Source organism: Lissotriton helveticus, chromosome 8 (genome assembly GCF_964261635.1).
Source record: "Lissotriton helveticus chromosome 8, aLisHel1.1, whole genome shotgun sequence".
Classification (NCBI taxonomy): Eukaryota; Metazoa; Chordata; class Amphibia; order Caudata; family Salamandridae; genus Lissotriton; species Lissotriton helveticus.
The window spans coordinates 1,590,132,846-1,590,159,203 of record NC_136069.1 but is presented as its reverse complement, the minus strand read 5'-3'; the positions used below and the strand labels follow the sequence as shown (position 1 = coordinate 1,590,159,203).

The 26,358-nt window shown below is 44.7% G+C and overlaps 1 protein-coding gene across 13 annotated transcripts in view; it reads left to right on the top strand.

The window, feature by feature from the left end:
- Positions 1-26,358, top strand: part of ARAP1 (ArfGAP with RhoGAP domain, ankyrin repeat and PH domain 1) — an 800,765-nt gene that overhangs the window by 424,720 nt on the left and 349,687 nt on the right. For all 13 annotated transcript variants that reach the window (XM_078658604.1, XM_078658609.1, XM_078658605.1 and 10 more), the window contains 2 exons: positions 3,010-3,074; positions 9,898-10,007. In XM_078658604.1, coding sequence (XP_078514730.1) covers positions 3,010-3,074; positions 9,898-10,007 — 175 coding nt within the window. The remainder of the gene's footprint in view (positions 1-3,009; positions 3,075-9,897; positions 10,008-26,358) is intronic.

The following is a 26,358-nucleotide window of genomic DNA, read 5'->3' as shown; positions in this document are numbered from 1 at the left end:
TGCTGCGTGTGCTCCATATGTGATTGCACTGCACCTAGACTGCGGACACACTCCGTGAATGCTCAAAACCCAGCCTGCATATGTTCTACGTATATTTTGTTCCAGTACACTTACGCGAAGCGCCAACGTGTAGCCTTTCAGCCGCTTCTCGGCGCGGAGTCCTCACAATTTTGTTACTAAGCGAGAACATCGCTTTAGCACTGGAGAGGGTGACATCCCCCCGTTTTCACCCATTTATTTGATATTTAATGTTGAGCACCTTTGCCACCTGGTACATTGGGCAAACCTTGGCAGCTGGACATCGGTTCTATTTAAAGTATTACTGTACAGAAGACTGTCTCGTCATTCCACACCTGCCGTAGTGTATATCTGCACCGCAAGTGTCCGGTCAATCTCCACGTGTTACGTGGTTTCAGTAAAGCACATTTTTAAAATAATGTACAACCCCCATCCCTATCAGTACATTGCAGTTAAGTATACGTAGAAAGGGAGGTGCGTCTATCAAGGTAACAAGCGAGCTAAGGCACAAAGCTGTAGGGTAAACTAGGCTGACGGCAATTGGTGCCAGTAATTCCTATAGCGCCATACTGCCGGGGTCAAACGAAGCGCTTAAAGCGCTTAAAATCCACATAACATGACTGATCCTGCCACCTAATGATCCCTTAAAATAGTACTGTTAAATAGCCCATATTCTACACAATGTATCCGTACATTCTTCCGGATGCCTTTCAAATAGTGTTAATTCTCAATTAGCTCTCTGTGTCATGTTAAATACCACAGATGCAATGAGTTGTTTATCTGGCTTGTTTGTGAAATACATCACATAAAGCCTTATTTAGCCGGGAACATGGCTAAACAGCAGATTGTAAAACACACAAGATGATGGACGGATTTGCATATGGCCATGTCTGAACTGGGGTAGCTTGGTGAGCAAAATAACGATGGATTAAACCCAGATCTGACTGGGGGTGAATGTTTTGCCATTGTGCAACATTCCGTCCATCATCTTGTGTGTTTTGACGTCCACCCTATGTGGGAAGGGTATGCCCAGACGTGGGTCCCGTGCTCACTACGCCACTGGAGTCAAGCTATCCTGGCTGAAGATGGCTGATAGCCAGAAACCGGTCCTAGGATGCTTGATTCCGGTCCAGGGAAGACATGGCTTGGCAATTCGATCTGGACTGTTCCCATGAGGCACAGGGTCAAGACTGATTTGCATATGGCCATGTCTGAACTGGGGTGGCGTGGTGAGCAAAATAACGATGGATTAAACCCAGATCTGTGACTGGGGTGAATGTTTTGCCATTGTGCAACATTCTGTCCATCATCTTGTGTGTTTTGCTAAACAGCAGATTGTGCCCTAGTGATCAGGGTGTTCTGTTAATTAGCACAAATTAATATGTGGCATTTGGGGCGCTGTGTTAAACAACTCTGATTCTGCACCATTATCTGCGTAATAATGTGCTTTAATTGATCACACTACTGTCTTTTCACACTGTAAATAACAGGTTTTACTATTACCCAATGTAACAGTATTCAAGACGACCGTGTCCATGATGTTAAACCAGCAGGGTCAGGGGAAAACACTTATTTTTATAAAGAAATGCTGCAGCCGCTCAGGGAAAAATAGCATCACCATATGTCTCTGATCACACTTCAAATATGATTGCGTAATATTGCCTATTGACGTCGTGTTCTGGAAAATTACGGGAGCAAAAACAACTTTAAAAAAAACTTTAAAACAACTTCAAAACAAAGAAAGAAGTGATCAAAAAAAGCTGGGGAAACTCACGTTTGTTTAACTTGCTAAGTGGATTGAGGCAGAAAAGTAAAGTCTTTGAAAAGTTTTGAGAAAGGCTATTACTCTATTGTGATATATGAAAAATAAGCCGAAATAACTTCCATTGTCATCATTCATTACAGCGCCCCTGGTCCAGTCTAATAGCCCCAAACTACATAATCGCCTAGCAGTGCAAATTGATTCAAAATAAAATATAAAATAACAAGTGTCAGTGTCAAAAGCATTGAAAAAACACCGTTTTGGACCTCTTTGTTTATTATCTCTTAACATCAAGTTGAGGGAACCAGGATGGGGCTCTTGCTTGTGGTTCCTTCCCTTTTTCTTCTGTTTCTTCCTCTAGTCCTTCAAGTAGGACTGCAGCTCCCATACCTGCACTAAATGGGTGGCAGATGGTAGGAAGAGCTTCTTGCTTTGTTTAGACGCAAGTGACACTTCACCGTTGGCCTCATTACACTATCTAACTACTCAACAGGAGATGTGTTTAAATCATAGTATCTTGTGGCTAATCAATCACCAATCAGATATACGCCATTTTTGAAAGTTTTCAGATGCCGCTGCCCTTCCTGTCCCCTTTGATCATCCTGTAAATGTTTGCCTGTGTCCCTAAACCCAAACTATTCCCGGTTGGGGGATGAACCTACTCTTAAGCGAAGGTTCAGTGGGACCACCTGCATCTGGGCTGATCAAAAAATGAATCTGCTAAATTTCAGGAAACCTCTAAAAATGAAAGTATTATGGGACTTTTAACTGTTCAAAGTAGTGCTCTGTTGACAAACACTGTATGCCCCCGAGATTCGTCTGTGTGAATGTTAGCGCTCAACAAAACACCAGATTAAAATACATCCTATAACGTCCAACATTCCGAATGTCTATTTGAGAATCTTCTTCACTTTGGAAGTCAAGACCCAAATGTTAGTGGTCTGTTCCATTAAATGGTTGGATGTTGTTTGGGATAACATTCTCTGGTGAGTAGTAGGTGGTTTAGGTTGTTTAAAGTATTAATTAGACTGCTGGAGAGGGACTGATCTCCAATTGGCTTGGTGGTAAGCTTGCGCCAACTTTCCTTGACATCTGTGCATTCATCAATCCAGAGAGCAATAGATTAATATTTAGTTGATTGGCGATGCAGGTGTTGACTATCATTGATAACTCAAACAGTAGTATTTTATTTAGAATTTTTAAAAAACATTTTTTTCTTTTCTCCACAGATGTCCCCGATTATGAAGATATTGAGCAGACTCTTCATGCACTACCCGTGTTGATCCCAGAAAAGGTGGGCTCAATTTGAATTACAGGTTCCATAATAATGTAAATGACCCTCGAGAGGGCTAAAGGGGTACCTCCTTGGTTTAAAATAAAAACACTTTTGCTACAGGAATTATGTATTCTGTTGTTGGAGCTGTGGTTCCCAGTAAAGCTCCTGAGGTTCCATGGACCATGGCTGCAGGACAAGCTTTGCAACCTTGTTCTGCGAACCTGGGAAAGCGTTACAGGCCTCTGTTGGTATGTTGTTGGATTTGCACGATGAAGAACCAATTACCTAGATAGTTAAAAAGTAATAACAGTTAACATTAATAACAAATAATTTAAAAGAACTAAATGTAAAGTAAAACTAACAGAGTTTAGTATATTCAAAGAGGTTTAATATTTTCAGATGTTATGCAAGGAGTAGATAAAACACCATGGTCAACCTGATTCAAAAACATAGCCAAAGGTAACCATAACAATTGAACATTGTGAGGAGGTCAATATTGTTGGTATCTAATTTGTGATGTGAGCAAACACAATACCACTAACTTTTATTTGATAGCTTAAATGAGGTTTTTCAATTAAATGTAATTTGTTGAAAAGTTATTGCTAGTAGTATATCTAGTAATTTAGTCTTAGGAAAAGATGGGATAAAATATGAAGTTAAAGTGCCCAGAAAAAGATGTTGGTTATTGAAAGGTAATTGCAAGTTTAAAATCTTTTTAATTTGAGACCAAACCTCATGGCAAAAAAGAAGTATATTGGGGCATATAAACAACATGTAGAAAGGTCACCTGTAAGAAAATCACAAGACCAGCATTTGGGGGGAGTTTTTTGCGTAAATTTAGCACACTGTATAGGAGTGCAATATAATGTATGATAAAGCAAAAACATGGCGTTAGTAATACAGGCGGATCTAGAAATGTTCTAACGGTGTGATGAAATCTTATTCCAAAAAGAGACTTCCCAGTTGACGCCAATATCTATTTCCCATAAAAGTTCTGTTTTGGACTTGGTTCAAGAGGAATCAGGAACGAAAATGGCTTTATATATAGAAGACGTTTCAAGGCCAGGTTTTAACAAAAGTAGTTAAATCGGAAGAAAAGGGGCCAAAAAGAGGAACATGCTGTTAAGAGAAATAAGTGTCTAAGCCCACATTCATAAGCAGGAGAAAACGAGTATGAAAATATTGAGAACAGTGGAAAACGTGTTTAAATTAGGGTAAAGAGCTAGGAACATCCCCTTCGCATAGTTGGCCAATCCAAACAATACCCTTATCTCTCCATAAACTCCAAAATAATGGTCTATTTTTTATCGGAATAAGTGTGTTATATCATAATGGCATAGTAAGAAACAAAGAAGGAGTTAGAGGAGTGCGAAAGAATGTAGATTTAATCAAAGAAACAGTATGATAAAAAATAGGAGATTTAAGAGAAGTGGATTTAGAAGAGAGAAAAGAGACATCTTTTGGTGAAAAGGGATGTAAAAAAGACTTTTCCACTGCTAACTATAAAGGAGAAAGGGAGAAAGCAAATTTGAAATCCAAAAGGAGGCTTGACATAAACCAAATGCAGTATGATAACACTAAAAGTGTGGAAAATTCACCCCTCCCTCTAGTTTAGATTTCTGTACATTTTTTAATCAATGTTTACCAATTAAATGGGTCTATAATTTTTCCAATAAGCGGGGTCCTTGCCATCCTTATGAATAAGGCAAATGGTAGCCTCTTTAAAGGTGCCAGAGGAAGAATTATAAATAATAAAGTGTTGATATAAACCGAAAAAATAAGGAAGAAGGCTATTAGAGAAATGCAGAGAGAATTCTACCGTAAAACCATCTGGCCCAGGAGTTTTGCCTAATTCTAATGATTTGAGTTTCATGGAAATTTCATTATTATCGAAGTTAACTTCTAGAGAATCCAAATGAAGAGGATGGGGGATAGAAAGTAAATATTCCTCAATGTCAGAGTAAGGAATGGGGGATTCAGGGGTATATAAAGTCTCATAAAACTTAACAAAATCTTGTAAGATATGTTGATGATGTGTAACTGGAGTACCTTGTGACGTCATGAGGGAGTCAATTATACGTCTTTCTTTCTTTAATTTTGCGTAATTGGCTAGTAGTTTACCAGCCATGTTTTTCCACCATAATATAGGGCTCTATTTTTTAGTAAAACAGCATTAGCTTCATTAGTGGGTAGCATAATAAAATGTAATTTGCTTTAATGAGATTTTGGAGATCAGATAATGATTTAGAGGAGAAATACTGTTGTTCTAAGGATTTATTGAGGAGACCAACAAGGCATGTTCTTTAAGTCGACCTTTCTTTATATTAGAAACCTAATCAATTATGAAACCTTATGCTGCTGATTTGAACGTGTCCCACTATAGAACAGGAGTAATATGAGAAGAGTCATTAAAAATAAATAAGTCGGAAGCAAAAGATAAAAAGGAATCGGAAAATTGAGCATCCTGTTTCAGAGAATTGATAAATCTCCATCTGTGATTGAGGGGGGACCAAGTCCAAATCTGTTACAACCATGGCGTGTTCAGAGATTATTATAGGGCTTGTATGAGAATGCATAATAAATTGTTCAATGGAAAACTGAGGTGGATAGATGAGGACCCAATCTGTGAGCACGTTGGATACTAAGCAAGGTAGTAGATCTAACCACTTTGGCAGAAAGGAATTGAAGAAGGCGATAGGGTCAGGACCTTCAATTCCTTCAGGAAAGCATAAAGATGAAGATTATTTTGCATGTTTCTGTTCTCCAAATCTTCTGCATGTTTTTTTAGTTGGAGAATTTCCTTCTCAAGATGGGCACTTTTATTGGTTTCCTCATGCAAATCCACTATCTGTTGATCCGCAAAGGACATTCCATTTTCCATGAGTGACTATTGGTCGTGTTGATTTTGGATACGTTTGTTGGTTTCCTCACGAAAGGTTGTAGTGCTCGAATTTCCTCTAACATTAATTGTAGAGAAATAGGAGATGGAGATTTTTCAGGTGAAGAAGGATCCTGTTTCAAGGGTGTGTTACTGGAAGAGGACGGTTACATTTTGCCTGAGGGATTAGACACAGTGGGAGTGCAATGAGCTGAAGAAGTCACCATTTCGCCAACAGCCATTGCTTTGTTCATTAGAAAATTATGAGAGGCAGAGTATATGGTTGAGATAAAAGCAGACTCATTAATTTGAAGATAAGCTGAAGTTTCTTTAGTCTGCCCATGTACCTGCAAACGTTCAGGAAAGCAAGCAAGCCTGCATACAATCAGAGAGTAAGCACCAGCAGACAAATAAGGGACACAGAAAGGTAAAGTGATATGAACAAGTGTCACAGACTTGTTAGGGTGTCCAGCAGAAAAGAAAGAGATGGTACTTCAAAATATCAATGTAGGATTCAAAAGTCAGGTTTATTTAGACAGTACTGTAAAGCAGTTTAGCGAAGAAAAAACTGTATTGGTCACCTTAGTCCGAAATTCAGTCCAAACGCATATGGAGAAAGGAAAGAGGAATATTTCTCAAACAGTCATAATGTGCAGCATGGAACCAGAAACGTGCAGAAAAACGCTATATAGAACGTTTGGTATGAAGAAGATACAGGACAGTCAAATAGTTAATGATATAGAAAAAAGGTATTCATGTATTCATCACAGCCAGCAGTATCAATTAACATAACATAACAGGTGGCAGAGTTTGCTAAAGAACGGTGATGGATTAAACCCAGATCTTTTGACTGGGTGTGAGTGTTTGATTGATTCAGATGCTCTGTCCATCACCACCCCCTTTTGTACCGTATTGATAATTCAGGGAGAATGCCTGATTTTAAGATGGCCCCATGGTGCTCCTGCAATGCTCGTAGGCCAATTTGCCTGTCTTCAAAATGGCCACCGAGAGAGTCACACACTTGAGACCTCGTGGGGTAGAGGTCAGCATCGGAAACCTAAACTGATTGTCACTCTAGCAATAATAAGTGCTTACTGCTTGTAGGTGGTGTGCAGGCACTTCTTCAGTCGAGCGTGGGCTCCTGTGACCAACGATTGTTAGTAGTTCATTGCGCGTGACCGGGGTAGTCTCCTGACGTTGCTGTAGGTACCTAATATGGCTCACAGCAGTTGTTTGTAACGCAGGATAGACACACCGTTGTCACTGCTAGTGCTGAGTTGCAGCACACTCAGGTTGGGCTCCCGACTGCACACTGGAGTCACTGGCTGCAAATGGTCAGTGCCGAAGTGTGGGATGCAGGCAGAGGTGTCACGCTTGGGTCCGACTCACTGACATCATTGTAAGATGTCACTTCCTCTTGCCCAGGCCCCGAAAGGAAGACACAGGGAGGCAGGTAGGTGTATACAAAGGTGTCTTTATTCTTCCCTGTGTCGCAGCCTGCGCATGCACATCCTCCTTGCCCCGTGTCCCCACTGTAGTGTGTGGTGACCAGTTCTTGCCCCTGCTGAGCTGACCGGAAACTGTGTCCGTTGTCTAGTCCCCTGTGTAGGGTCCTAGTGCCCACTGTACACGCTGTTATTGCGACACACGTATTTCATGGCCCCTGAGACAGGGACTAGCTAAGGCAAGGTCAAGAGCGCCAAAGGGCAAACCTAAGGGTAGCAGCTCCTACCCCTAAATGAACTCCAAGTTCTGCTTCTTCAACTCCAGACTGTGCCATATCAAAAACATTGGGATGTCACCTGCTGGCTGCCTAGGGTCTTTGCATTTTCCAAATTGATCTGCAATGTAAATAAAATAAAGGATATATGTGTGTGCGCTCCAATTAGTGACCATCATTTTGTTAGATGGGTACAAATGAAAAGTGGCGGCGGTACTGAGACACACGCTGATTTAGCTACTCTATTTATAATAATATCTCCAGTAAACATTTCTCAAAGCTTCCTTCAAAATGGTGGCGGGCAGGACTTTTATAATGAACTGGAATGATTAGAGTACTCAGGGTCACAGACTGCACCACCCCAGGCTTGTTTTATATTGCATGCTGCTCTGTAAAAAAGACTGAGGAAGGACACGTGATCTGCCACTTTTGCTAGCAGAGGGTTGCTGTTGGTGAAAATAACTATTCGAGCACAGAATCTCCCCAGCCAGCACCCTAAATTCATAGATTGTCTGAGTTGAACCCCAGAAGCTGTACTTGAAGCATACTGTGATGTGGAAAATCTCAGAATGAGCAAATAATCCAAGATGGACAAATGATGATCTGAGACTGGCTCAAATGTCTGTCCTCCAAATAGCTATGTACTGACCTTCAAGTAACATGAATGGCTGCCAGATCTATTCCAACCTGAAAATCCAGAACACAAATCTTGGTGATAGTGGACAATCTGTCAGGCAAGATGATCAAGAGGGCCAGGGGTATGTGTCACCAAGCAGAGAAGGCGTGTGCTATGTGCACTGCATGACCAAAGTTGGCATTTGTGAAGTGTCCAGACCCTTGATGTAGTAAGGAGATTCAACTGGTCAAACCTAGGATAAGTGGTGTAAATCTATAATGCATCAATCGCAAAACTACTTCCAGGCCAGCTGCACCAATAAGAGCTCTAGAAATAACAGGCCTCATGTGCACTAACTGTCTGTTGAAAGGGACCGGAAAGAATCTAGAAATTCCAGGTCACCACTGATTCGTTCACCAAATATGCATTGTATATGCACATGCATGTCCCACTGAGGACCAGAAAGCTGCCACAATGGCAGAAGTGTTGTGGAGAAGTTCTTCGCAACTTATGTCGATGACCTACCTGAATGTATTTATATAGAACAGATGGAGCGTGGAGATTTAGGGTTATTGTATACTTCTTTTGGAATCATACACCATTATTTTAAATAGGAATTGGCTATCTTTTAGGGTATGTTGCCATGAGATGTACATTTTTAAAGGGTCTCACACATCCAAGAGGAACGCTGATGGAGAGGGCTGTGAGCAACTTCTTCGGAGAGTTCTGCGGGTAAAGCACCACGCAGAGGGCCCCATAACCACTGGACGGCTCAAAGGTTAAATCAGATTATTTTTTACTTTGGAAAGAATATAAAAACATCCCAAGGGGGGAGATCACACTATTGAATTGAGACAAAGTGAGGCATATTGGATTAACAAGTAAAATAGTGTGAAACCTAAGGATCTAAAAGAAGAGCTGGATTTGATGCGTTATTTATCATGCAGTGTGGGAGGTGTAAGAGGTACAGTATGAGGAGAGGTGAGATAGTGCTGTGGAAATAGACTTAAAAGGCAGGAAATAAGAAAGCAACTTGTAGTAATCTTTATAGGTTCAAGAAGAAATGTGTCAGTAAGTTAAAGACTGTGATTGTTGTGAGGTTAACATATTGGTCTGTTTATTTTGGTTACAATTGTTTAAACTATACGCTTTCGGAAAGATGCTAGCCTTAAACATTTGCCTTGCCGAATACTTAAATGCAGTGATCTGGGTGTCCTTTGTGCTAATTAAATGCAATAAGTCATCAAGGAAAATATTGAAACGATATTTTAAAGCTTTTATGCAACTGGAAGGCATACTAATGTGCATAAGAAAGGGCGAGAGAGCACGTTTGCATGGATTATTTGCCCTCAGTGTAATGAAGGCGAGCGGGTGGTCATCAGCCATCTCCCCTGTGTAGTGTGTATGATTCACTTGCCACAGGGTAGGCCCGCTGAACACTTTGTATATTTGAAATAAGAGTTCAGGGATCATAGCAGCTTGCTATCTGTGGCTAATTGCTATTTCCTAGTAAATGGAAAGACATCAAACACTTAGCCATCATTTGTCTAGTTTTGTAGTTTAGTTCTTCTGGTCTTTCTGTACTGATTTAGTGTATAAAGTAAACCCTGTGTTTGCTTCTTTGCAGCAGGAACCAGTCGTCATGAGAGGAGGGCAGCTCGAAAAGCCTCTCATCTACCTGAGTGACGATGATGTGATCGAGGAGGTGTCTAGTGACTACGATGACATCCATCCAAGGTAGGAAAGGTCCTGTCTATTGAGAGATGTGCAACAGGTTTCGGCTACATGGAGAGAGATCACCTGGTGAAGTCACCAGAAGATGCTCACGCACAGACTGTGTTCAGCAGACTTTGGATAGACATTTCTCTTACCTTCCACAGATTGAAAACACTCAGGCCCTGTTACCAAATGCTTTATGAACACATCCTCACCCGACAAGCACACATGTATCCGACAGAAAGAAAAGAAAATCCAGGACGTAACTAGCCTTGATCTAATTTTCAGCACTTGCTCCGACACAGAAGTTCTTGATAGATTTTTTTCACTGCAGCATGCTGGATTGTTTTAGGGTGAAGAGACACAATATTGATGTTCTCATTTTTGTAGTTGATATTGTGACATACAACCTTTTATCAGTAAAAGCTCTCTATATGAAAGATAATTAAAATATTTCATATGTCATATTAGTTATCCAGAATCCTTAGCGTTTGTACCTTACAGTCATCATTGATCTCACAAATTGTAGTGCTTTGCAAGATATTGTTTCTGGTTCTTCTCCACCATGCCACTTTTTGAGTATATGCACTTTGTGAATGATTTCCCTTTAAATGTATTGTACAGAATGTATTTACTGTGGGTAGCTTGAGAATCTGGAAAGGCTACTATACTACAGTGTCAAGAAACCTTTAATCCTTTCATCTCTCCTTACTTTTTACACTGTCAAAGGCTTTGGCATTGCAGTCCATGAAGAAAACAGTCTAAAAAAGGAATGTTAGCTGTTTTAACCATAAAAAACAGTTTTATTCTGGTAATATTTGTTGTAGTTCCTGATGGGCGCCATGTTGATTTAAACTCTACTTTGCTCCCGTGTGTTGGTCGTGGCACGTGTGGCTCTTTGCTGACAGCTCTTGGGAGCTTCCTCAATGGTTGATGGCACCCCTGGAGTGAACAGTGTATTCACAGCTGGAAGAGCCAAACCATTGCTGCAGTCCACCCGGGCTCCAAAGGAGGAACTTTAGTGTCCACTCAAGGACCCATGCGTGGAATACTGTCCTGTGGCCACGACAGTAGCAATGTTAGCTCAAAGTTATGGATCTGTTGAGGGTCCCAGTCCTTCCACTTGTGCTGCAAAAAGGTATTAAACTAGGAAAATCACCCAGTGACCATGTGAGGGAGGAAGTAGCAGAAGGTAAAGAAAAACAGGGACAGACCGTAAGCATGGGCAGGTTCAGTCATGTGTTCGTTATATATATATATATATATATATATATATATATATATATATATATATATATATATATATATATATATAATTTTTTACAGAGTTTTATATAGCGCAAACTTGACCCGAATCGGGTATCAGAGGGCTTTACATTGCACCAGTTGCATTACATGAGGACACATTCATTTTTTGTTAGGCACGGGGAGATTAAGTGATTTGCCAGAATCAAAGGATGTTCAGCATCATTGCCGAGACTCGAACCCGGTTCCCCAGATTCGAGGCTGACCCCCCTAGCTGTTAGGCCAACTCCTCTCCCCAATATATGTGACCTTGCGGTCTTTGTTAGCTCAGTAAGAGAAAGTAGCACATGTGCATGAACGGGAGAGTATAGCGAGATATATACTGTAAAAGGAATCATGGTTTTGTAACGTACCAATCTCTAGGGAGACGATGAGCCCTGACAGAGATGCCACAAAACCATAATGTAGCAGCAAAGGCAATCCGAAGGGGAAGGAAAACAAAGTGGAGGAATAGCTAGCCGGAGGGTAACATTCCTTTATGAGAAGAGGGGTTCAAATACTTGTGCTGCCTAGGTTCACCCAGAAGTTAATTTCACACCCAGAAGTGAACATTTGCAAGCTGCTTTGCAGTCTAGATGATCATCCCAATCTCCACGTCCTTGTCTTTTGAGTTGTTTCTTGGGTGGATGCGGGTACAAGGTTCTAGGCGGGATCTTACCACTGCAATAACAAGCAGAGTCTATAGCATCAGGAGCGTCACTAGATGGGCTTTGTTGATGTGAATGAGGTGATGTAAGGTACTCTTCAGTATGGTACGGCGAGGGATTGAGCATATACTCCTCCTTAAAATAATATATATTTAGAGTGCTTCGACACTCCCTTTGTGGTTCTGAGGTATAATCTTGTTTAAGAAGACAGTTGGCTTAGGTTGTCTTGAGAAAGTATTTTATTAATGACATCCTGGTTGTTCCAGAGTGTTGTAATAGTGTAGTTGGAACGACAGCCGACACGTGTTTCGCCCTACGCGGGCAATCAGACCAGGGCTTTCTCAAGGCTTCACAAATATTTAGATGTTAAAAATTCAATTTTATACAATGCATAGGTCTTCAAAATAGGTATCTGGTAGTTAGATGATGACATTTTGACAGTGCAGTTTATAGCAAGAGTCCCGGGATAACCCCTCTTCATCTGTTTGATCGTCCTGGCGGTCAGTATGTTGTTCACGGGTTGTTGGACTTGGTACTTTCTGCAGGGTCATCCCAGACTTTTTGCCTTCACTCCTCAATTTTTGCAGAATTTGTTTTTTTTGGCTTGACTCTGTACTCTTTAACACTGCTAAACAGTGCTAAAGTGCTTCTGCTTCTTCCTTAAACCCTGGTAGAACTGGCTTATACCCAACTGGCATGTTCAAATTACTTGTGAGCCCCTTGCTATAAAGTGACACTACGCCCCCTTCATGGTAAAATATTTTCTGCGAATGCACCATTTCATGGTTAACATTTACCACGACCTATAGAAACAACGGAAATCAGGCCGCTATTGTTTGTGGTGCTTTTGGTGTTTTTAAACATTTTTTTGCCCGAAGTGCACCGTTACATGAAAAATTGACATGAGGACGCATTTCATGCTAAAATAGAGCCCTCTATGACAGGTTTGCGTTTCGCGTAATTCCACGTCTTTTTTGCCAAAATTTCTTGTAATTACTTGAAAGCAAATTACGCAGCTGTGCACACACCATGAAACGCAAACACCAGAGTGTCACTTTTATTGCGTAGGCAGGGGTCTTCAAACTGTGGGCGCGACCCCCAGGGGGGGGCGTGGAGTGATACAAAGGGGGTCGCGCATTCCCAGTCAAACTTCTGCCCAGGCTATAGAACTACAAGGGCTTCAGCCCCCCTCCTCCTCGTCTGTATCTCAGCCTGGGCTGCTGCAGTGCAGCTTGAGCTGCTGTGGGCTGGGCAGTGTCTGGAGTCTTATCTCCGGCACGCCTGAGTTTTTGACAGGTCGTTAAAGACCATTTGCATATTTACATGCCTTTGTAAACTGGTTACAGATGCTTTGTTGAAACATTTTATGTCAGAGCAATTTAGCACCTTCTTGCCACATGCCCAAGAACCAATGGAAACAGCTTTGAGAAAGACACTCAAAGAACTCAACCATCTTGTGCCAAATGGTGCAGTAAAAAGCAACGATTACAGCCTCATCATTAATAAGAAATGATTTAAAAACGGACTCATTTTATCTAAACTGGTAAATCAATCGATTAAATGTCACAAATAAGAAAAGGCGCAGACCTTCCAATTTGTAAAGTGCCAAGAGGTAGGTTTTTAGCTTTTATGTCTATGCTCTGCGCTATGGCAGCCCATTTAGTGTTTACTACCTACCAAAATCTGGGAGCCCGGCTCAGATACCTTTGTTTGTACAGTTACAGAGGGCAGTGGTAGATGAAGACACAGCCATCCAAGATTCTACACCTCCTGTCTAGTCCACCCTCTGAATACAGTCCCTCCCACTCGGCTCTCATGGTGGAAATTATTCTAAGGTAGGCAGGTTTGGGGAATTGGTAAAAACACAAGTGTTGCACTATATTCAGACTGGATGCCATTATCCTGTAAATACAGATTAAAGACACTTTTTCGGAGGTAGCTGTTTGACAGGAGCAGAAACAAAAAATGAATCCAGCATTAAGGGGCTACAGAGATGCAACATATTTACAAGAATATGTTGCATGTCTGTCCTTCCCCTGCGCTGGCGCACAAGCTTCAGCCATGCGCCGGCGCAGGCACCCTTGCACCATGGTGCATGGATGCCTGCGTCGTGGGGAGATTGTTTTTGTGCAGGAAGTGCCCCTTCCTGCACAAAAACAATCACCACAGGCATTTTCCTCTTTCAATGCCTGCTGTAGAAAGCAGCAAGCATTGAAAGAGGAAAAAATTAGGAGAAATGAAAACATTTCTCCTCGTTGCACCTCTCTACGCCACATCTAGGGTGGCGTAGCATTCACACGCATCTCCAGATTTACGATTTCTCGTAAATATGGAGATATGTCTTGTTCAATGGGTGTTGCGTGTGAACACCCACAGCAACACCCATGGAACTCTCCTCCACGCACAGTGCTGCATGTGAAGGGGCCATATTTAAGAGGAGAGGAAAAGTCAAGCAGGGTGGCTTTTCCTCTCCTTGTAAATATGGAGGGGCCCCCTGCACCACCAATACGTCACAAAAAGTGACGCAGGGGCCTTGTAAATCTGCCCCTGAGTATGTAGGCTTAGGAAACAGTTTGTTAACCTGCGGCACTGGCAGAGTCATGAATCCATGCTTTTTGCGCACTGCTGCTCTGGGACCAAAACTTGTTGTGCTGCCTGGACCAGAGCTGGAGTTTGATGCATCTGCCTAAAGGTTTGGAATTTTTTTGTCATGAGGGGGGGTCCTCACACCTGAAAATGTCTACAGGGGGGTCTCTGCATCCACAAGTTTGAAGACCTCTGGCGTAGGGTATGACTCCCCGATTCTGACTTCATCTTAAAATTGGTGATAAGGCGTTAATACAGTTTGCCCCGTTTGAAGCTGTGTAACTCAGTGTGCTGTGGTGTTTCCATCTTTGCACAAACTTGGCAGACTGTCCCTGGAGGAATTTGTGCATGCCATTGGGTACAAATTCCTCGCGCCCTAACTCGATACCCCCCCAAAAAAAACTAATTAAAATGAGTCTGACTGTTCAGGAAGTCTTCCTTTTATTGGATTGAATTAAAGTGTGCCACTAGAGAGCGCTGCAGGATTACTTTGTAAGATCTTTAAGTGGAAAGCTACAGTTTTGAAATTAATGTTGAATGTATTGTTAATTCATAAACCTTTTGAATTTAACTATGCCTAAATTCTGCATGATTTCATGTATCCTAACCCTTGGTGCTTATTTTATGTACGGCACACTACAGCTGTCTGTTTTTGCCTTATGCCTGGCTTTTTAAAAATATTTTCCCAGGATGCCTTCCTTACCTACAACCACCTTCTGATGTGTTCACAATGTGGTGTACTTTCTCACCCTTACTGCTTACTTATGCCTCAACCATCAATTGTAAATTGGATCTGAAAATAAAGTCTGGGAAATGTGTTGCGAAATGTAAACACAGCTAGGACTGTGCAGGAGTTAGCTTTTTTTGCATTTTATTTTCATTTCTGCACTTGAGGGAATGCTCACTGCTCTAACCTAGGTGCAAGTGACAAGTGTTCCATTGTAATCAGACATTCATTAAAAATGTAAACAGGGATTCCTCGCTATAAAATAGCCTTGGCTTGTGTTTTTATCCTGTATCAGACAGGAACAATTCATTACAGTAGCAATACTGTACATTTTAATGTTGAAACCACACCCCGCCAGCTTCTTGGAAGACATTTGTAGCAGTTTATTTTGACTCGAGGAACATCTCATAACAACTTGAGGTTCTGCATCTGTGTGAAAGACCTTTCAAGCAGGTGGATGTAAATTGACAGAGGTTCTGCAGCTATGTTAAAAACCAGACCGTTGCCTTTGCCAGTGCTTGTGTGATATGGTAATTCTTTGCAGAACAGCATTCCTGCTTTGGAGTTAAATGTTATCTAAGCAGAAATTAAAATGACTTGCTGCTGAGTACATTTAGCGTTCATGTCACAATTTGCATTCCTGCTTATGGTGTGATGGTGTTCTTTCGGTGTAAACACACGGGCTTGGATGCCTATAAGAACACTGTGCAGAAGTCTTTTGCCCATCAATCCAGAATGTGTTGTCTGCTTGACACAAACATTAAAAGTGTAACTTTGACCAGTGCATGAAATCCCAGGTGGTATTTGTAGCTGGGCTTGGTCTGATGCAGTCTGAGCATTGTCCGAGACACGAAGGTGCATGCTATCTAAAATCTGTAGTTACAGGGTGCTGGAATTATTCAATAAAAACCTCAATTCCATCAGGGTGTTTAGTAAAATATTATCTGGGCAGTCAGGATATGTAGGACACAACGTACGTTCACCAGGTGCTGAAGTTGTTATGAAAATGGCTAGAGGAGGTGGGCATGGTTGCCTTTTTAGGTCTTGCCTGAGACAACACACGCGTGGTCACTTGCAAGACATTTTGTTAGCTTACAGTTGGCCTAGAGCCCGCCCACTGCTTAACCATTGGGTGTTTTCGTCGTCACTCTAATTTGCCTGCTTCTGATTTGTCTGCTTCTGATTTGTTAAAGCATGCAGGCTAGACTTTGTTAATACGTGCTGATTTCACCCCCTCTTCCTCGGGTTTGACCCTGACCCTCCCTGGAACATATCCCAAGTAATTGTGTTTCACTGCTCGCGTCTTGGGGGCTACTTTTTTCTTTTTGGTGAAGCACTCTGTGAGAGCGCATGTGTTTGTAAGCTGTTTCACTTACGTGCCACCCCGTGTTCTGTGTCGCTCTTGCTCACTTGTAGGCTTCTGTCCCCGTCCAAGAGTGCTCCTGTTGCCTTCTTCTGCTGACGCAGTTGCTTACCTCCACCTGCTCTCCGCTAGCTGCCCTTTGTTGCTGACCCCACCCTGCTGCCCGTGCTGCTTGCCCTCATGCGCTGTCTCTGTTTTTGTTTTCTTTGCCCCCTCCTGCTGTCTGTGTTGTTGTTTTCCCCTCCTGCTGTCCGTGTTGTTTGCCCTCTCCCTCTGTCTGTGTTGTTGTTTGCCCTCTCCTGCTGTCTGTGTTGTTGCTTGCCATCTCCCGCTGCCCATGTTGTTCTTTGCCCTCTCCCACTGTCTGTGTTGTTGCTTATCCCCTCCCTGTGTTTGCCCCCTTCATGTTGTCTGCCCCCCCCCCACTGTCTGTATTATTTCTTGACTCCTCTACCCGCTGTCTGTCTTGATGCTTGCCCACTCCCGCCCTCTTTGCTGTTGATTGCCCCATCCTGCCCTGCTTGCCTTGTCCGTGTTGACTCAACCCCACCCGCCATAAAAAAGAAAAAAAGCGCTATGCACGGCCACATCATATCTCGTTTTTTTTTGTTTCGTTTTTTCCCCGCCAGGCACCAATCCCTCCCTCCTGTTTTCATTGCTCACAACCCTCCCATTGTTATTGCTTGCCCCCACCTACCCTCCATAACAAAAAAAAATCACTATGATGCGGCTAGCACTGACCACATCATAGTATTTTTTATTTTATTTTTTTCAGCGATGCGGCACAGCAGCTTCCGCTGTCCAGCATGGCTAAAACATTGACAAAGCCAATACGTCATGTAGCCAAGGCCTATTTGCTTTGCCAATGCTTGTTTTCTGTTGCTGTCACGGTATATACATCTATGATTTGGTTTCTCGCCATTCTCTAGGAGCTGGACAGGGAGTTAAAAGCAGTGCTGAAGCATGGTTAAATCCCACATCTCCTGTTGCCGTGGGAGGGAATCCAGCCCCTGCGTGGCGGAAGGATGCCTCACTAGGCAACGCTTTTTAATTCTGAACCTAGGGACTGCTTTAGCTGCTTCACCAGCCTCCTGTTTTCCCAAAAAAGCTATAATAAAAATACATACAGATATATATATATATATACATAAATACATAGAGGGGCTTTTGGTCAGCTCTCTGTACGCATTGGCCTATTCAAGTGCCATTAACACTTGAACAGGCCAACCTCAGCCCAACTCAGCATACGTCATGTGGCATTGGGTCAGCCCCTTTAATCACTTACCCATGAGGGTCTCAAGGCGCTGAGGGGAGGGAGTGCCGCTACTGCTCGAAGAGCCAGGTCTTGAGGAGTCTTCTGAAGGCGAGTAGGTCTTGGGTCTGCCATAGATGGGTAGGGAGGGTGTTCCAGGTCTTGGCAGCGAGGTAGGAGAAGGATCTGCCGCCGGAGGTTGTTCGTTGGATGCAGGAGACAGTAGCGAGGGCGAGGCTGGCGGAGCGGAGCTGGTGGGTCGGGGTATAGAAGCTGAGTCTGCTGTTCAGGTAGGCTGGTCTGGCGTTGTGGAGTGCTTTGTGTGCGTGGGTGAGGAGCTTGAAGGTGATCTACTTGTCGACGGGGAGCCAGTGTAGGTCTCTCGTGGGGGGTGATGTGGCTGCGGCGGGGGACGTTGACGATCAGTCGGGCGGAGGCGTTTTGGATGCGTTGTAGTAGTTGTAGGTGTTTGGCTGGGATTCCTGCGTAGAGTGCGTTGCCGTAGTCCAGTCTGCTGCTGACGAGGGCCTGTGTCACCGTTCTTTTTGTTTCGGTCGGGATCCACTTGTACATCCTGCGGAGCATGCGGTGGGTGTTGTAGCAACAGGAGGAGGAGACAGCGTTGACCTGTTTAGACCTGGAGAGGGAGCAGTCGAGGATGAATCCTAGGTTGCGTGCATGGTTGGTCGGTGTTGGTGCTGTTCCTAGTGTGGTCGGCCACCAGGAGTTGTCCCAGGCTGAGGGGGTGGGTCCGAGGATGAGTACCTCCGTCTTGTTCGAGTTCAGCTTCTGACGGCTGTTCCTCATCCAGTCGGCGACGGCCTTCATTCCCTCATGGAGGTTGGTTTTGGCGGTGTGCGGGTCCTTGGTGAGGGAGAGGATGAGCTGGGTGTCGTCGGCGTAGGAGATGATGTTGAGATCATGTTGGCAGGCCACTTGTGCGAGGGGGGCCATGTAGACGTTGAACAGCGTCGGGCTGAGGGATGAGCCCTGGGGGATGCCGCAGATGATTTTGGTGGCCTCGGATCGGAAGGACGTGGTCCAGTCAAGGGCCTTGTCTTGGGTTCCGGCTTCTAGGAGGCGTGTCTTTAGAGTGCGATGGCAGACCGTGTCGAAGGCGGCTGACCGGTCCAGGAGGATAAGGGCTTATGTTTTGCCGTTGTCTAGTTGGCGCCTGATTTCGTCAGTGGCGGCGATGAGGGCTGTCTCGGTGCTGTGGTTTCGTCTGATCCCGGAATGGGATGGGTCCAAGATGTTGTTTGTCTTCCAGGTGGCGGGCCAGTTGCATGTTGACAATTTTCTCGATGACCTTCGCCGAGAACGAGAGCAGGGAGATGGGCCGGAAGTTCTTGAGGTCCTTGGGGTCCGCCTTGGGCTTCTTGAGGAGGGAGTTGATTTCGGCGTGTTTCCAGCTTTCCGGGAATGTCACTGTTTCGAAGGAGATGTTGATGACCTTTTGTAGTTGGGGTGCGATGGCAGCGTCTGCTTTGTTGAATACGTGGTGTGGGCACGGGTCTGATGGAGATCCTGAGTGGATGGAGTTCATGACCTTGCATGTCTCGTGGTCGTTGGACCAGGAGGTCAGGCGTTTGGTGCTGGTGGTGTTCACTGGGGAGGTGGGGTCTGGCGTAGTCGGGCGGTCATGGTGTTGAAGCTGTCATGGATGTCAGCGATCTTGCGGTGGAAGAAGATGGCTAGTGCGTTGCACAGTTCTTGTGAGGGCGGTATGTCGTTGGCATTGGCGCTGGGGTTGGAGAGTTCCTTTACGATGCTGAAGAGCTCTTTGCTGTCGTGTGCGTTGTTATCCAGGTGGTCTTTGAAGGAGGATCTCTTGGCTAATCTGATGAGGTGGTGATGTCTGCGGGTGGCGTCCTTGTGGGCTGCGTGGTTGTCCAGAGTGCGTTCGTGGAGCCATATCTTCTCCAGTTTCCGGCAGGCGCGTTTGGAGATCTGCAGCTCGTCTGTGAACCAGGTGGCTCTCTTGCTGGTGTAGTTGTTGGAGGGTTTCTTGAGTGGTGCGAGGGTGTTGGCGCAGTCGTCGATCCACTGTCTGAGGTTGCGGGCTGCGGTGTCTGGGTTGGTGGGGTCGGTGGGCGGGTTTTGAGCGAGGGTGGTGATCAGCTGGTCTTCGGTGACTTTGCTCCAGCAGCGGCGAGGCAGCTGTTGGATGCGGTGGTGCGAGGTTGGTTTGTTGAAGGTGAAGTGGATGCAGTGGTGGTCGGTCCAGTGGAGTTTGGTGGTGTGGTTGAAGGCGACGTGGGTGCCTGTGGAGAAGATGGGGTTCAGTGTGTGGCCAGCGGCGTGGGTGGGTGCGGTGACTAGTTGTCTGAGGCCGAGGTTGGCGATCAGGGTGGCGGAGTTGGTGTTGTTGTTGTTCTCGAGGTGGAAATTCAGGCCCCCGAGGAGGATGTAGTCCGTGGAGGCGAGTGCGTGGGTGCTGGCGAGGTCTGCGATGGAGTCGCTGAATTGTGCTCGGGGTCCGGGTGATCTGTAGATGAGTGTTCCTCTGAGGGTGGTGTTGGGGTCGGTGTGGATCCGGAAGTGCAGGTGTTCGGCGGTGTTGAGGGTGTCGTCTGCGTGAGTGGCGACCTTGAGGGTAGACTTGTGGACGATGGCTATTCCTCCTGTGATTCCTTTGGTGCGATCCCTGAGGGTGATCTTGTAGTCGTCCGGGATGGCTATGGCGATGTCGGGCGCCAAGGAGTCGTTCCACCAGGTCTTGGTCAGGAAGGCCACATCTGGGGCGGAGGTGTCGAGCAGATCCCAGAGCTCGACGGCGTGTTTGCGTGCGGAGCGGGTGTTGAGGAGTATGCAGCGGAGGTGGTTGGGTCTTGTCCTTGGAGGTTTGGTGGTTCTGTCACAGGGGAAGCTGCAGGTGTGGCAGGAGAAAGGTCAGTTTCGGGGCGGCTTGGAAGCAGGTGTGGTTACGGCCAGCGTTGAGTGCGTAGAGGGTGCTGGCGTTGTAGCGGAGTCTGGTGTTGTGGCGTTCGCGGGGTCCAGGGTTTCTGGCGCTGGGCACGGTCCAGACGTGGACGGGCGCAGACGGGCTTGCCTTTGGCGCGCCTTTGGCCTCCATAAGAGGAGGCGGGAGCGGTGTGGCCAATGGGGAGCAGGGGGGCGGGCCACAGGGACGCAGAGGCGGGAAAGGATCGGGAGACGGCGGGAACCAGGCGGCTGCAGGAAGCAGGACACGAAGCAGCTGGCGGCTGTGTGGTGGCGTGGGGAGCAACCTTCCTGCAAGAAGGGTCAAAGGTCACATCCACCTAGCAAGCAGTCCACTTCAGTGCTGGGGCTGGTAGGCCAATCTTTAAATTTGTTTACATTTTTTTTTATTTTACTAGTGGGTCTTTTTTATTTACGTTCTCAAAGACATGAACACCCTCTATAGGCGTTTATACATTTTATTACTTTTGCATTTTTAATGTCTAGGTTTACCCCCAAAAATCTGTCTTGCCAAGGCCAGATATATTGGTTTTAACAATGCTTGTTTTATAGACAGGCAAATAATTGATTTTGCAGCAGAATTTGCCAAAAAGATTCCATTGTTTTTCAGGTTGGTCTGGACATTCTAGTTTTTTGGGGTCTTGCACACTTTTAAGCAGTATTTTTAGGTCTCGCCCGGTGTTAGCGCACATGCGTTGCTCTCGCTATGGGAGAGCCTTTTGGAATCAATAGGGATTCCAGATGTGCACGCGGAAGGACAGAAGATGTGCACCAGGGAACTGGATGATTTACTCGCGGCCTGAGACTGACTCACTATATTTTTCACACAGCGCTTTTGCAGCGTGAGACTGAATGGGCTCTCGCTAGTCATGCGCGTGCACCCCTCGTGGGATACTGCAGCTGCATTCGCGGGCGCGATTGTTTTTTTGTTTTTTTACTGTTGCTGCTCATGCACTGTGTGGTTCCACTTTAGCTGTTCACGAGATGTGTGACCCCTTTCTACCTGCTCGTGAAATGTATGCACCTATCCCAGTTGTTCATGCGCCCGTCTTAGCTGTAACGGGGAAATTATATGATGTGACCAGAATCACAGGCTGTAGACCCGGCGCCGAGACTCAAGCCTGGCTCCACAGTTCTCAATAGCTCTATCGTAATGCCTCATCTTCTCCAGTTTTGTTTCTGATATTGGAAATAATTCTGGCTTTCAGGAGCAGTGCAGTTGTGCTACTGTGTGCTTTGCCTGTGACCCCCCCCTGCGGCCACCAATCTCAAAACAGAAAGTGCAACACCGGGTCAAGCAACTGCCCGAAAAAACATCTTTAACACTCATATAAGCATTAGAACATTTAGAAGCATGATTTGTAGCTCGAGAAACATGTGTTGCTTACCCAAACCTCTTAGCACTCTCGGACTTGTAGTTTAGTATGAAAACAATAACGTGAATGCAAAGAATAAAATAAAACGAGGGCTGGAGTAGGAGTTTGCGACTGAACAGGCCTAACTTCAGAGCTTTGCCTAAAATTATAATACCTGCATAGCTGGCAAGTTTTCCCAGGTTCATGAGCGACTATTTCTGCCAGTTCTGTTGTTTTTCCTTAGAACTGTAAAGCGCTCAGATACCTTCGGGTCTAGCTAGCGCTTTATAACACAAAAAAAATAATCATCTGGATCATTTTGTCTTGGTTTTATATATGATTAAATGAGACTGCAAATCGCAGAATTGCGAGCAAAACCGGGCCTGGCCTAACATGTCACTCAAGGACCTGCTAAACTTAGCAGCTATGTACATGTAAGATGCGTGGCGCTGAGTGAGAGGACAATTTATATATCAGTCACATTAGATCGAAGGGCATGATGTTCTTTTGATTTTTGCATTAACTGTGACTTTCAGTGTTGTGTAATGTATGTGGCGTTGGTGTGTGCTGCTGGCTTTTTTTTTTTTTAAGGTTGCCTCTCGCATCTTTTATTTGTTCACTGGAAACATTTGCAAATTCTTCAAAAATCTAAAACGTATTCCAAATGTAGAACTAAACCTACTGTAGAGATTGTCAGATTTAATTTTTTTAATCAAGCCCTCTGTTTCTCATTGCTCAGAATAGCTATCAATATCTAAGTAAGTGACAAATAAGGTGTATCCAAATGTCAAATATGATAATGGCTTTCCTCAACTGATGTCAATGTGGAGAAGAACTTTGTTGTTAGGCAGTATCACAATAAACCATGTCCTTATTATAGGAGAGAAAAAGCCTTCGCTATAAACATATATGCACACAATACAAAAATTATATTTACCCAGCTGCCCATCACGTTTTATATACAATTCAATGATCCCATAGGCAATGGCCGTAGAGGGTGGAATTTCCAGGACAACGTTTGCATCTTTTGTTAAACTTCCATTTTCGTTAACTGAAACCTAAAAAGAATATTAGCAAAGTCTAAATGCATTTTGACCAGATTAACACATCTGAAATGATGTTGCAAACATACATGTTAAGCACCTAAAGTCTGGTTCAGTTGCATGAGCATAATTACAGGCAGTGAGGTAGGCTGATCATTAGAACATCTAAAGCTATCAACATAAGACAGACTGATTGGTTAGCTGGGGTGCAGGCTTCAACTATTAGAGGCACATCCTGAGACCATCATCATTGAAGGGGCCACAGGTTTGTACACATTCTCCCTGTAAAGCTTTCTCTTTGCTATAATTTTTCTTATATAATCAGGAAGGACGTGACCCACAACTTCTTTTTATGTCTGTGAGAGATAGTGGAGCTCTCTCATACAATTACTGCATCTATAAGAACTTAACTCAGACTTAGTTCTACCCAGTGAAGAAAATCCAACTTTTCACGGTTCCAATGTATTCTGGCATTCTACCTGTTTAATGCTGCACCATGCTTGCCGCTCTCTGTCACTCAGGAGACCATGCCTAGTGTACAAATCCTACAGGACAAGATGTACTAAATAATGGTCGTAAAATATTTTTTGCAATTTGTGACCAGTATTTTTGCAACCAGTGTGGCAAACCAATCAATGTACTCATAAGTCGGGTCATAAAAAATCGAATAGTAGTTGGTTGCAATTGGATCTACCTCGAGACTCGGAATGAGGTAGGTTGCAAATTGTGACCCACTTCGATTTGCTGCCATCACATGGATGGTGGTCTGATAGGGTCAGCAGACCACCTTGTCTGTGATTGCTTTTTAATAAAACTTTTTTTTAAATCCAGCCCATTTTCCATAAAGGAAACAGGACTGTGCATAAAAAACAGGGAAGTGTATTTTCCAAGGAGATCCCTTCCCTGTTGTGAATGGGTTACCACCTCCTAAGAGATGTCCGTAAAATATCAGTATTTTGCAACTATATTTCGGCCTCAAAACATTGACAGATAGAGCACGATTAAGGATTTGTGAGGAACGCCTACAACACACCTTCTGAATATCGAATTGGTATCCATTGTGCTGCTGGCTTTAAGTGGTTATTGGCTCTGCAGATAAAAGATCCTACACCTGGCCAACAGAATAGTACAGATGTTATCTTGCCTGGCGGGATGAAGGACTGAGTTGCACCTGCTCGAATTCAACCGTTATTCTTAGATGGCAGCAGTGGGCGTCTAACCCACTGAGCAGTCTCGCCGACTGTTCCCAAGAGATTTGCATTGGCATTCCTCCCAGCGCGATCTTTGTACCCACTGCCCACACACTCCTGGGGAATCCTGCTGCACGCCCTCTCTGCCACGATCTAGCAGACCCCCCCACCCCTAAGCGAACTTCGCACTCATGAGAAAATGCTTCTGAAAAAGATAAATGCTCGGCCATCCATCCTCAGCTGTCAGACCGAAAATCTAATTTCCCACCCGCTCTGAGTGCTTTTAATCTGCTGCTGGCTGTAGGGCGACGGATTCCGAAGGGCGGGTTTGCAACCTGTATGTACCCTGTGCGTCGCTGAATGTGCACAGAACTCGGAGTGTAGAGAGGAGTTCACGCATCCAGGGGCGTAGCTTCAATTGGTGCAGCAGGTGCAGTGGTACCGGGTCCAGAGTGGCCCTCTAAACTCTAATTTATCACTATATTTTATCATTTCTACAGCATCCAGGTGCCCATTTCCTTCTTTGTTGTAGGGCGCATTACACACTGGCAAAACACACAAGATGATGGATGGAATGTTGCAGAATGGCAAAACATTCACCCCCAGTTACAAATCTGGGTTTAATCCATCGTTCTTTTGCTCACCAAGCCACCCCAGTTCAGACATGGCCATATGCAAATCAGTCTGACCCTGTGCCTCATGGGAACAGTCCAGCCCGAACTGCCAAGCTATGTCTTCCCTGGACCGGAATCAAGCATCCTGGCTGAGGGGTGCACACATTCCTGCGGGCACCACTCTTTTCACTTGTTGCTGGGCGACAGCCCAGTTCCAGGCCGGGCTGTGATGTCACCCCTGCAGTGCCTCTGTTTACTTCCCTCGGGAGGCGTGGTGCCCCCTCCCCTGGCTGAAGAGACCCTCTTCCTCACTCACGTAAGCTGGCGCTCTGCAGAGGTCGCACCTTCCCGCAGCGACCCCTGTACGGTAAGGGGGAAGGGGCGCTGCTTGGGGTCCGGGTCAGAGGTGCTGTTTCCGTGTGCCTGCGACAGGGGGTCTCTTTCCCGTGTATCCCTCGTTACAGGGTGCTTTGGAGCTGTGTCCTCTGTGCGTTGATACCTTTGTTGGGCTGTGAACTCATTGCGTGTCCTACCACGTGACCCGTGATCCTGGTCTGAGAGGTGCTGTGTTGAGGGAGTGACAGCCATGCGCATCTCAGGTGCAGCTTTTTGGTGCTACAGTGACAAACATAGCTGCCAAGTCTCCAAGAGCTGTGCCTGAACACCTGCTCCAGGCCAGGATTTCCTTTGCATCCTGTTACTTCTAGTCCAGGTTTTATGCTGGGCTGAATAAGACTACAAGTCCCAGAATGCAAAGGAAAACACGAGATCGCAAAAGCTGCTCATGCATGGACGAGGAAAACCTGGCGATGCTGGAAGTATGTCACTAAGTGTACTTTTTTTTAACTTCATTCTCTTTCGGAGGCGTAATTGGGGCGAGGAGGTTTAATTAGCACAGGGTGTGAGATCAAGGCCCATCCTACACATGACTAAGAGAAATGTTCTAATTTTCCTTTTATGGCCGTTTAATATTACGTATGACTAGGGACATGCGTTCTAGTAAAATAGATATAATAAGGTGAGCAGCGGACTCCATGTCAGAGAGACGCAGCGCTCCACTCCGGGACTTCAGTTTCGCAGTTTAGTGTATTCTGAGAGATTTTGCCCTGAATTGCATTAATACAAATTAAAACAGTGATTTGTCAAAGAAAACGCAGACTTGGAATATTACAACATTGCCTTCTTAGTGAGATAGTGTCAGCTAATAAACCTAATATTAGTCACAGCTGCCTTCTATATGCGACCTGCATATCCCAGGAGGGCCCACTCAGCCTTTCATCCTTCACGGGCCGCGAAATGATAATCCACCTAGATTAGGTGCTAATAAATGCGAACTAAATGTATTCA